Raw genomic sequence first — 11,851 nt, forward strand, 5'->3', positions numbered from 1 at the left:
GGAGCGCCGCACTGTGGGAGGGTCAGTACTGAGGGAGTGCCGCACTGTGGGAGGGACAGTACTGAGGGAGCGCCGCACTGTCAGAGGTTCAGTACTGAGGGAGCGCTGCACTGTGGGAGGGTCAGTACTGAGGGAGCGCCGCACTGTGGGAGGGTCAGTACTGAGGGAGCGCCGCACTGTCGGAGGGTCAGTACTGAGGGAGCGCCGCACTGTGGGAGGATCAGTACCGAGGGAGTGCCGCACTGTGGGAGGGTCAGTACTGAGGGAGCGCCGCACTGTGGGAGGGTCAGTACTGAGGGAGCGCTGCACTGTGGGAGGGTCAGTACTGAGGGAGCGCCGCACTGTCGGAGGGTCAGCACTGAGGGAGCGCCGCACTGTGGGAGGGTCAGTACTGAGGGAGCGCCGCACTGTCAGAGGGTCAGTAGTGAGGGAGCTTCGCACTGTCAAAGGGTCGATGCTGAGGGAGCGGCGCAATGTGGGAGGGTCAGTACTGAGGGAGCGCCGCACTGCGGGAGGGTCAGTACTGAGGGAGCGCCGCACTGTGGGAGGGTCAGTACTGAGGGAGCTCCGCACTGTGAGAGGGTCAGTACTGAGGGAGCTCCGCACTGTGAGAGGGTCAGTACGGAGGGAGCGCCGCACTGTCAGAGGGTCAGTACTGAGGGAGCGCCGCACTGTGGGTCTGTACTGAGGGAGCGCCGCACTGTGGGAGGGTCAGTACTGAGGGAGCGCCGCACTGTGGGAGGGTCAGTACTGAGGGAGCGCCGCACTGTGGGAGGGTCAGTGCTGAGGGAGCGCCACACTGTGGGTCAGTACTGAGGGAGCGCTACACTGTGGGAGGGTCAGTACTGAGGGAGTGCCACACTGTGTGAGGGTCAGTACTGAGGGAGTGCCGCACTGTGGGAGGGACAGTACTGAGGGAGCGCCGCACTGTCAGAGGTTCAGTACTGAGGGAGCGCCGCACTGTCAGAGGGTTAGTACTGAGGGAGTGCTGCCCTGTCAGAGGGTCAGTGCTGAGGGAGTGCCGCACTGTGGGAGGGTCAGTACTGAGGGAGCGCCGCACTGTGGGAGGGTCAGTACTGAGGGAGCGCTGCACTGTGGGAGGGTCAGTACTGAGGGAGCGCCGCACTGTGGGAGGGTCAGTGCTGAGGGAGCTCCGCACTGTCAGAGGGTCAGTACTGAGGGAGGTTCGCACTGTCAAAGGGTCGATGCTGAGGGAGTGCCGCACTGTGGGAGGGTCAGTACTGAGGGAGTGCCGCACTGTGGGAGGGTCAGTACTGAGGGAGCTCCGCACTGTGGGAGGGTCAGTACTGAGGGAGCGCCGCACTGTGGGAGGGTCAGTACTGAGGGAGCTCCGCACTGTGAGAGGGTCAGTACTGAGGGAGCGCCGCACTGTGGGAGGGTCAGTACTGAGGGAGCTCCGCACTGTGGGAGGGTCAGTACTGAGGGAGCGCCGCACTGTGAGAGGGTCAGTACTGAGGGAACGCCGCACTGTGGGAGGGTCAGTACTGAGGGAGTGTCGCACTGTAGGAGGGTCAGTACTGAGGGAGCGCCGCACTGTGGGAGGGTCAGTACTGAGGGAGCTCCGCACTGTGGGAGGGTCAGTACTGAGGGAGCTCCGCACTGTGGGAGGGTCAGTACTGAGGGAGCGGCACACTGTGGGAGGGTCAGTACTGAGGGAGTGCCGCACTGTTAGAGGGACAGTACTGAGGGAGCGCCGCACTGTCAGAGGTTCAGTACTGAGGGAGCGCTGCACTGTGGGAGGGTCAGTACTGAGGGAGCGCCGCACTGTGGGAGGGTCAGTACTGAGGGAGCGCCGCACTGTCGGAGGGTCAGTACTGAGGGAGCGCCGCACTGTGGGAGGGTCAGTACTGAGGGAGCGCCGCACTGTGGGAGGGTCAGTACTGAGGGAGCGCTGCACTGTGGGAGGGTCAGTACTGAGGGAGCGCCGCACTGTCGGAGGGTCAGCACTGAGGGAGCGCCGCACTGTGGGAGGGTCAGTACTGAGGGAGCGACGCACTGTCAGAGGGTCAGTAGTGAGGGAGCTTCGCACTGTCAAAGGGTCGATGCTGAGGGAGCGGCGCAATGTGGGAGGGTCAGTACTGAGGGAGCGCCGCACTGTGGGAGGGTCAGTACTGAGGGAGCGCCGCACTGTGGGAGGGTCAGTACTGAGGGAGCTCCGCACTGTGAGAGGGTCAGTACTGAGGGAGCTCCGCACTGTGAGAGGGTCAGTCCTGAGGGAGCGCCGCACTGTCAGAGGGTCAGTACTGAGGGAGCGCCGCACTGTGGGTCAGTACTGAGGGAGCGCCGCACTGTGGGAGGGTCAGTACTGAGGGAGCGCCGCACTGTGGGAGGGTCAGTACTGAGGGAGCGCGGCACTGTGGGAGGGTCAGTGCTGAGGGAGCGCCGCACTGTGGGTCAGTACTGAGGGAGCGCTAAACTGTGGGAGGGTCAGTACTGAGGGAGCGCCGCACTGTCAGAGGGTCAGTACTGAGGGAGGTTCGCACTGTGATAGGGTCGATGCTGAGGGAGTGCCGCACCGTGGGTGTGTCACTACTGAGGGAGCTCCGCACTGTGGGAGGGTCAGTACTGAGGGAGCGCCGCACTGTGGGAGGGTCAGTACTGAGGGAGTGCCGCACTGTGGGAGGGTCAGTACTGAGGGTGTGCCGCACTGTCAGAGGGTCAGTACTGAGGGAGTGCCGCACTGTGGGAGGGTCAGTACTGAGGGAGCGCCGCACTGTGGGAGGGTCAGTACTGAGGGAGCGGCACACTGTGGGAGGGTCAGTACTGAGGGAGCGCCGCACTGTCAGAGGTTCAGTACTGAGGGAGGGCTGCACTGTGGGAGGGTCAGTACTGAGGGAGCGCCGCACTGTGGGAGGGTCAGTACTGAGGGAGCGCCGCACTGTCGGAGGGTCAGTACTGAGGGAGCGCCGCACTGTGGGAGGGTCAGTACTGAGGGAGCGCCGCACTGTGGGAGGGTCAGTGCTGAGGGAGCGCCGCACTGTGGGTGGGTCAGTACTGAGGGAGCACTACACTGTGGGAGGGTCAGTACTGAGGGAGCGACACACTGTGGGAGGGTCAGTACTGAGGGAGTGCCGCACTGTTAGAGGGACAGTACTGAGGGAGCGCCGCACTGTCAGAGGTTCAGTACTGAGGGAGCGCTGTACTGTGGGAGGGTCAGTACTGAGGGAGCGCCGCACTGTGGGAGGGTCAGTACTGAGGGAGCGCCGCACTGTCGGAGGGTCAGTACTGAGGGAGCGCCGCACTGTGGGAGGGTCAGTACTGAGGGAGTGCCGCACTGTGGGAGGGTCAGTACTGAGGGAGCGCTGCACTGTGGGAGGGTCAGTACTGAGGGAGCGCCGCACTGTCGGAGGGTCAGCACTGAGGGAGCGCCGCACTGTGGGAGGGTCAGTACTGAGGGAGCGCCGCACTGTCAGAGGGTCAGTAGTGAGGGAGCTTCGCACTGTCAAAGGGTCGATGCTGAGGGAGCGGCGCAATGTGGGAGGGTCAGTACTGAGGGAGCGCCGCACTGTGGGAGGGTCAGTACTGAGGGAGCTCCGCACTGTGAGAGGGTCAGTACTGAGGGAGCTCCGCACTGTGAGAGGGTCAGTCCTGAGGGAGCGCCGCACTGTCAGAGGGTCAGTACTGAGGGAGCGCCGCACTGTGGGTCAGTACTGAGGGAGCGCCGCACTGTGGGAGGGTCAGTACTGAGGGAGCGCCGCACTGTGGGAGGGTCAGTACTGAGGGAGCGCGGCACTGTGGGAGGGTCAGTGCTGAGGGAGCGCCGCACTGTGGGTCAGTACTGAGGGAGCGCTACACTGTGGGAGGGTCAGTACTGAGGGAGCGCCGCACTGTCAGAGGGTCAGTACTGAGGGAGGTTCGCACTGTCAAAGGGTCGATGCTGAGGGAGTGCCGCACCGTGGGTGTGTCACTACTGAGGGAGCGCCGCACTGTGGGAGGGTCAGTACTGAGGGAGCGCCGCACTGTGGGAGGGTCAGTACTGAGGGAGTGCCGCACTGTGGGAGGGTCAGTACTGAGGGTGTGCCGCACTGTCAGAGGGTCAGTACTGAGGGAGTGCCGCACTGTGGGAGGGTCAGTACTGAGGGAGCGCCGCACTGTGGGAGGGTCAGTACTGAGGGAGCGCCGCACTGTGGGAGGGCCAGTACTGAGGGAGCGCCGCACTGTGGGAGGGTCAGTACTGAGGGAGCGCTGCACTGTGGGAGGGTCAGTACTGAGGGAGCGCCGCACTGTGGGAGGGTCAGTACTGAGGGAGCGCCGCACTGTGGGAGGGTCAGTACTGAGGGAGCTCCGCACTGTGAGAGGGTCAGTACTGAGGGAGCTCCGCACTGTGAGAGGGTCAGTACTGAGGGAGCGCCGCACTATGGGAGGGTCAGTACTGAGGGAGCGCCGCACTGTTGGAGGTGCCATCCGCCCTATCAAAGCTCTTGTGGCCCGGAAGTTGCGGCATCATACTGTGCACAAATCGCCCCCCATGTTTCTTTGATCATAGCAGTGACCCTGTGACAGAAATAGAATCTGACTGGCACACGAGGAAGTCCTGAAGCAGCAGCGAGTGCTGGAGGTCCTCGAGTTCTCAAGCCACAGTGGACACATCAAATGAACACAGATGGTGTTGCCTTGAAGCAAGTGTTGCAATGATTGGCCCTTTTGTTATCGAGCTTCACCCCAGCAGCCATGTCGAAATGCATCATCGCACTGCCCTGGTTCCGCCCAACCCAAAGCATTATCGGGGCACAAGAGGCAAAAGAGTTTTTACAGCTCGCAAAAAGGCTGGAACGCTCAGGCCCAGGCAGCATCCTGGTGAATCTCCCCCCCGCACCCTCGCCAGCGCAGTCACATCCTTCCTATCGAGTGGCGACGAGGACGGCACACGGTACTCCAGCTGTGGACCAACCAGCGTTTTATACACAACCTCCCCGCTCTTAGATTCTCAGCCTCGGCTAATAAAGGCAAGTGTCCCATATCGGAGACTCTCAGAATGCCTACAGTGCAGAAGGAGGCCATTCGGCCCATCGAGTCTGCACCGACCCTCCGAGAAAGCACCTTACCCAAGCTCACTCCCCCCCCCCACCCCGTTACCCACCTACCCTTTGGACACTAAGGGGCAATTTATCACGGCGGATCCACCTAACCGGCACATCTTTGGGACTGTGGGAGGAAACCGGAGCGCCCGGAGGAAACCCACGCAGACACGGGGAGGACGTGCAGACTCCGCACACACACACACACATGCACACACACACACACAGACAGAGACAGACAGTCACCCCGAGGCCGGAATCGAACCCGGGTCTCTGCCGCTGTGATGCAACGGTGCTAACCACTGCGCCACCTGATCTTAAACTTTGCGACATCTCTGTCGCAACCTCTCCGAGCAGCGGATGAGCTACAGATCCAAACTGGTTGATGTATATTTGTTGTTCCTGTGTAATAAGAGAACTTGCTCTTTACAGGAAGTGGATAAATCCAACGACCGCCCAGCCTCGAGTCACTGAATTTTCATCATTGCCGGGCAGCCATTCTACTCTGGCCATAATCTGCCCTGGGACAAAATATTCGGAGCCAGGGTTGAAGAGGTTAGCCGTCGGGCAGAGTCAACATGGTTTTGTGAAAGGGACGTCGCGTCCATTTACTGGAGTTCGGCGAAGGAGTCACATGCGCCCTGGATAGAGGGGAACCGGTGGATGTACTGTATTTTGATTTCCAGAAGGCTTTTGATAAGGTGGCACTTCAAAGGTTCAATAAAAGTTTGCGGTGTCGGGGGCAACATATTGACGGGCGGGTAGCTAACCGGTAAACGGAGTTGGCACAAACGGGTCTTTTTCGGATTGGCTGGATGTGGCGAGGGTAGCGCCGTGGATTATCACTGCCGGATCCTCCACCTTTTACAGTCGATATCAATGACTCGGATGAAGGCGCGGTCGCTGAATTTGCCGACGGCACGAAGATAGGTGGGACAGTAAGATGTGAAGAAGACGTACAGAGGTTGCAAAGGGACACAGAGAGGTTCAGTGGGGGGGGGGGGGGGGCAAATGGAGCACAATGTGGGAAGGTGGGAAATTGTCCATTTTGACAGGAAGAATGAAAAAGAAGCTTCTTATGTAAATGGAGAGATGGCAGAGGGGTACAGCGGGATCTGGGTCACCCAGTGCATGGATCACAAAAGGCTGGTGTGAAGGTACAGTCAGTAGTTAGGGACAATGATAGATTATTGTGAGGAGGATTTGATGACGAGAATCGGGAGGTTTTGCTGCAGTTGGACAGGGGAGCGGTGAGACCACATCAGGAGTAATGTGGACAGTATCGGTCTCCTCGTTTGAGGAAAGATGTCAATGTGTTGGGAGCCGTTCCCAGGTTTCGCAGACTAACACCAGGAATGAGCGAGGTGCCCAATGGCCTCCCTCTGTTCCTGTTGCCCCTCTCTGATCACTGGGTCAGTACTCTCTGTAGACATTTTGAACAACATGATCTTTGTTCGATCCCTATGCCCACCGGATCCAGGCCGGATCTACATTGATCCCGTGATCTATGTGCTCACTGCATTTTAGCACAGATCCCAGATCTAGGCATCCAAAAGAACAATGTGGACCCCGCAGTCTGTGATCCACTGGTATGCAGTGATCCACATGCAGTGATCCCTCAATCCAGGGATCCAGCGAACTGTAGGCCCTGCGTATGCAGCGATCTCCATCACGTGACATAGAATCATTTTACACCCAGTGATCTGTAGATCGACAATGATCAATAGGTCCACAGCCCTGCAGATCGCGAGCCACATAGTGATCCTCAAATCCACTGCTCCCAATGAACCGGAGATCCACATTCTCAATGATCTAGAGCTGCATCTGTGATCTAGAAGTGCACTTGTGGATTGCAAATATATCTGGGTGATCTGTCCATGCCACATTCCCGTTGTGAGGGCTATAGATTCCCACCCCGCGTGATCTATAGACCCCCATTTCCTTGTGGTGATCTACAGATTCCTCCGGGTGATCTATAGATTTCCTAATTGCTCCGGGCGATCTATTGATACCCCAACGCTATGGTTGATCTCCAGCTCATTAGACCCTCTGGGTGATCGATAGATTCCCCGGATCGACAGGGTGATCTATAGCAGGCATCGTCAGAGTCGGGGGCGCGGCCTGCTGAGCCAACCGTCGCGGCGCCCCCGATCGGGCAAATCTGCGCGCAACAGCCGGCTGTTAATAGAGCCGGCTGCAAGCGGCCTTCAAATTGGCTGTGAACCAACTGCGGCCGCAGTGGGCATGCGTGCCAGATCACCGGCCCACGATCGGGCGCGCATGCGCAGCGCGGACGCCTTTTTTGTTTTAAACAGTCGCAGCTTTTTGTTTTACAAGTCCGGGCCGGGGGGGGGGGTTTCATTTATTTTATTTTTTTTAACAAGTTCGGGGGGGGGGGGGCTATTTGATAAAATTTAACAGGAAAAGATGCAGAACTTTGGACAGATGGAGACTCCATACTTTCCGACACCGGAAGGCTTCACCTTCATCCAACAGGTTCCATTGGAGGAGCGGGTACGAGGGCCAAAGGGACCCAGAAACATTTTCTACATTTTTGTCAGCAGCAAACCAGGTAAGAGAAAATGGTGGGTCGCGAACGTCGGCCGGCGAGGGTCGCGAACGTCGGCCGGCGAGGGTCGCGGAGGTCGGCCGGCGAGGGTCGCAAACGTCGGCCGGCGAGGGTCGCGGAGGTCGGCCGGCGAGGGTCGCGGAGGTCGGCCGGCGAGGGTCGCGGAGGTCGGCTGGTTGGTAAAAACAGGCCCCCGGGAAAAAGGTTTGAGGATCACTGATCGATAGATCCCAGGACGATCTATGGATACTGCGACCTCTGGGTGATCGCTTGACCCCCTCACTGATCTCCTGTCTGGGTGACCCCCGACCCCCTGGGTGACCCCCCTACCCTCTGGGTGATCCCCTGACCCGCCGAGTAATCAAGTGACCCCTGGGTGACTCAGTGACCCCCTGGATGATCCAGTGACGCACTGGATGCACCAGTGACCCCTGAGGTGATCCAGTGACCCCCTGGGTGATCCAGTGACCCCTTGGATGATCCAGTGACCCCTTGGATGATCCAGTGACCCCATGGGTGATCCAGTGACCCCCTGGATGATCCAGTGACTCCCCTGGGTGATCCAGTGACCCCCTGACTGATCCAGTGACCCCCTGGGTGATCCAGTGACCCCCTGGATGATCCAGTGACCCCCTGGATGATCCAGTGACCCCCCTGAGCGATCCAATGCCCCCCCAGAGTCATCCGGTGACCCCCCCGAGTGATCCAGTGACCCCTGGATGATACAGCGACCCCCTGAGTGATCCGGTGACCCCCCTGGTCGATCAAGTGACTCTCCCGAGTGATCCCTGAGTGATCCAGTGGCCCCGAGTGCCCCCCTATGTGATCAAGTGATCCACTGAGTGATCCAGTGACCCCCTGGATGACCCAGTGCCCCCCCCGAGTGATTCAGTGACCCCCGGAGTGATCCAGTGACCCCCCGAGTGATCCAGTGACTCATGGAGTGATCCAGTGACCCCCGAGTTATCCAGTGACCCCCGAGTGATCCAGTGACCCCCGAGTGATCCAGTGACCCCCTGGACGATCCAGTGACACCCTGGACGATCCAGTGACCCCCGAGTGATCCAGTGACCCCCGAGTGATCCAGTGACCCCCGAGTGATCCAGTGACCCCCTGGACGATCCAGTGACCCCCGAAGTGATCCAGTGACCCCCGAGTGATCCAGTGACACCCCGAGTGATCCAGTGACCCCAGAGTGATTCAGTGACCCCCGGAGTGATCCAGTGACCCCCCCGAGTGATCCAGTGACACCCCGAGTGATCCAGTGACCCCAGAGTGATCCAGTGACCCCCGGGGTGATCCAGTGACCCCCGAAGTGATCCAGTGACCCCCGAAGTGATCCAGTGACCCCGAGTGATCCAGTGGATCCCGCTCACCTCGCGGTCCTTGATGCCGAGCAGCAGCACCTCCTCCATCAGGGTCAGCCTCAGCTCCTTGGCCTCGGCCTCCTCCTCCTCCGGCGGCGCGTCCGTCTCCCCGTCCTCCGGCCGCTCGGATCCCCGGGCCGCCTCCGCCCGGCGGGCGCGGTAGGTGAGCTTGGACATGGGCCCGGCTCCCGGTCGCGGCTCCGCTCCTCCCGCCGCCGCCGCTCAGACTCCGGCCGCCGCCGCCTGGCTGACTGACAGCGGCGCCGCCCAATCAGCGCCCGCCGACCGCCCCCCCCCATCGCCAATCAGCTGCGAGAGGCGGCATCCGTGACCCGACTGACAGCTGGGCGGCCCAATCGGCAGCAACGGGCGGTGCCCAGCGGCCGATGGACAGCCGCTCCATCCAATCGCCGGCGTTTCCCGCCCCTTCCGCCCAAGCGGCAGGAAGGGGCGGGACCTGTCAGGGGCGTGACTTGACAGCTGAATCGCACCAATCCGAATCAGACTCGCACCCCTGCTCAGAAGTGGACCAATCACCTGCGCCGATGCGCCGGACGGACAGGAGCGCCCGACCAATCACAACTCTCGCGTGACCATCCGCCAATCGGCGGCGGGTCGGTGACGTCCGGCCACGTCTCCGGGATTGACAGCCCGGGTTAACCAATGGCGGCGGGCGGGAACCATCCTCCGCCAATCGCCGCGCGCGGGCCGAGTGGCAGCTGGATGAACCAATCGCAGGCCGAGGACGCTGGCGGCAGACGGCCAATCGGCTTCGAGGCCATGGGCGGGGACAAGGCCGGCTCGGGTGGCGTCCGCTCCCGGGTCCTAGAGTCCGTTGGGTTTACCCTCCTCCTGGCTCCTTCCACCAGCATCATTGAAGACAGTCCCTGAGTGGGGAGCTGGGAGGGGGGGGGGGGGGGGGGGGTGACACTGGAAAGATGTTTAACCGCCCCCCCCCCCCCCACTCATTGCAGGAGGGGCTAAAATATGGGGACACACATCAGAAATAAGACAGAGATGAGGGAGGATTGTTCCCTGGCAGGGAATCGAGAGGCCGAATGGCCTCCTGCACTTTGACCCGGAGGGGAGGGATTGAAAATGGACCCTGTAGGGCCCAGGACAGGGAGGGAGGGCGGGTCCGACCAGCTCAACCGCTTCTCATTCCAAAGAGGGCAAGGCCCTTCGGCCCCTCGGGCCAGGTCCGGCCCTTCTGAGCGCCCAGCCACCAATTTCGGACCTCATTCCCGTCGCTCCACCCTTGGCGGCCTTGACGTCAGCTGTCCCGGGGTGGGCGGGGGGGAGGGAGGAGTCTTTCCCCTCAGCGGAGGGGTTAATAACCGGGTGGGTGGGGGGTGGGGCACAGATTTACGGTCGTGGGGGGGGGGGGGAGGCACAGATTTACGGTCAGGGGCGGGAGATTTTGTGGGGATTTGAAGAAAAACCTCTCGCCCGGAGGGTGGTGGGGGATCGGGAAGCCGCCGCCTGAAAGGGGGGTCGAGGCGGGAACACTCGCCACATTTCAGAAGCGTTTAGACGAGGCCTTAGAAAGGCCGCCGCCGCCCACGGCAACGGACCAAGTGCTGGGAAACGGGGTTAGAACACACAGGTGGCTGAGGGCCGACACAGGCCCGATGGGCCTCCGTATGTGCTGTAAAACTCAACGACGACTCCTTCAAAACGCCCCTCAAAACTGGCCTCCGTGACCGACTTTTCGGTCCCCCGTCCCGGAGGTCTCCTCAGGTGGATCAGGGGTCAGATTCTGCCTGATGGAAGCTCCTGTGACTCACCTTGGGGGACATTTTATTCTGGTCAAGGTGCTATATAAATGCGGTTGTTGTCGAACCGATGGATACCCCTTCATTAATTGTCAGGCCTCTATGAGGACATTCCTTCCCCGCTTCAGTTGAACACACTTCCCCGCATTCTTGTAAGTTCAGCAAACAATGTCAACAGCTTGCATTCCCGGCCAAGAGAAGCCCCCGTTAATGGGGAACACGAACATAAATGCGTTGGGTACTGTACCCAGTGGTAGCTTGGTGGCAACAGGGCAATCTGTTCTGCCCAAAGGCAACAGCAACCCACTGTCGGAGGGTCAGTGCTGAGGGAGCGCCGCACTGTGGGAGGGTCAGTGCTGAGGGAGCTCCGCACTGTCGGAGGGTCAGTACTGAGGGAGTGCCGCACTGTCAGAGGGTCAGTACTGAGGGAGTGCCGCACTGTCGGAGGGTCAGTGCTGAGGGAGCGCCGCACTGTGGGAGGGTCAGTACTGAGGGAGCACCGCACTGTGGGAGGGTCAGTACTGAGGGAGCTCCGCACTGTGGGAGGGTCAGTACTGAGGGAGTGCCGCACTGTGGGAGGGTCAGTGCTGAGGGAGCGCCGCACTGTGGGAGGGTCAGTACTGAGAGAGCTCCGCACTGTCGGAGGGTCAGTACTGAGGGAGCGCCGCACTGTGGGAGGGTCAGTGCTGAGGGAGCTCCGCACTGTCGGAGGGTCAGTACTGAGGGAGTGCCGCACTGTGGGAGGGTCAGTACTGAGGGAGCAGCGCACTGTGGGAGGGTCAGTGCTGAGGGAGCTCCGCACTGTCGGAGGGTCAGTGCTGAGGGAGCACCGCACTGTGGGAGGGTCAGTACTGAGGGAGAGCCGCACTGTGGGAGGGTCAGTACTGAGGGAGCGCCGCACTGTGGGAGGGTCAGTGCTGAGGGAGCTCCGCACTGTCGGAGGGTCAGTGCTGAGGGAGCACCGCACTGTGGGAGGGTCAGTACTGAGGGAGAGCCGCACTGTGGGAGGGTCAGTACTGAGGGAGCGCCGCACTGTCAGAGGGTCAGTACTGAGGGAGCGCCGCACTGTGGGAGGGTCAGTACTGAGGGAGCGCCGCACTG

General features: G+C 61.0%; 1 protein-coding gene across 1 annotated transcript in view; it reads right to left on the reverse strand.

Annotated features, from left to right (window-relative positions):
* Nucleotides 1–9,218, reverse strand: part of LOC140402872 (Golgi phosphoprotein 3-like) — a gene marked incomplete at its 3' end in the record, with an annotated part of 76,716 nt that extends 67,498 nt beyond the window's left edge. Inside the window, exon 1 of the mRNA XM_072490497.1 lies at nucleotides 8,985–9,218. Coding sequence (XP_072346598.1) covers nucleotides 8,985–9,152 — 168 coding nt within the window. The remainder of the gene's footprint in view (nucleotides 1–8,984) is intronic.
* Nucleotides 9,219–11,851: the final 2,633 nt, after the last annotated feature.

This window comes from Scyliorhinus torazame, chromosome 26 (genome assembly GCF_047496885.1).
Source record: "Scyliorhinus torazame isolate Kashiwa2021f chromosome 26, sScyTor2.1, whole genome shotgun sequence".
NCBI lineage: Eukaryota > Metazoa > Chordata > Chondrichthyes > Carcharhiniformes > Scyliorhinidae > Scyliorhinus > Scyliorhinus torazame.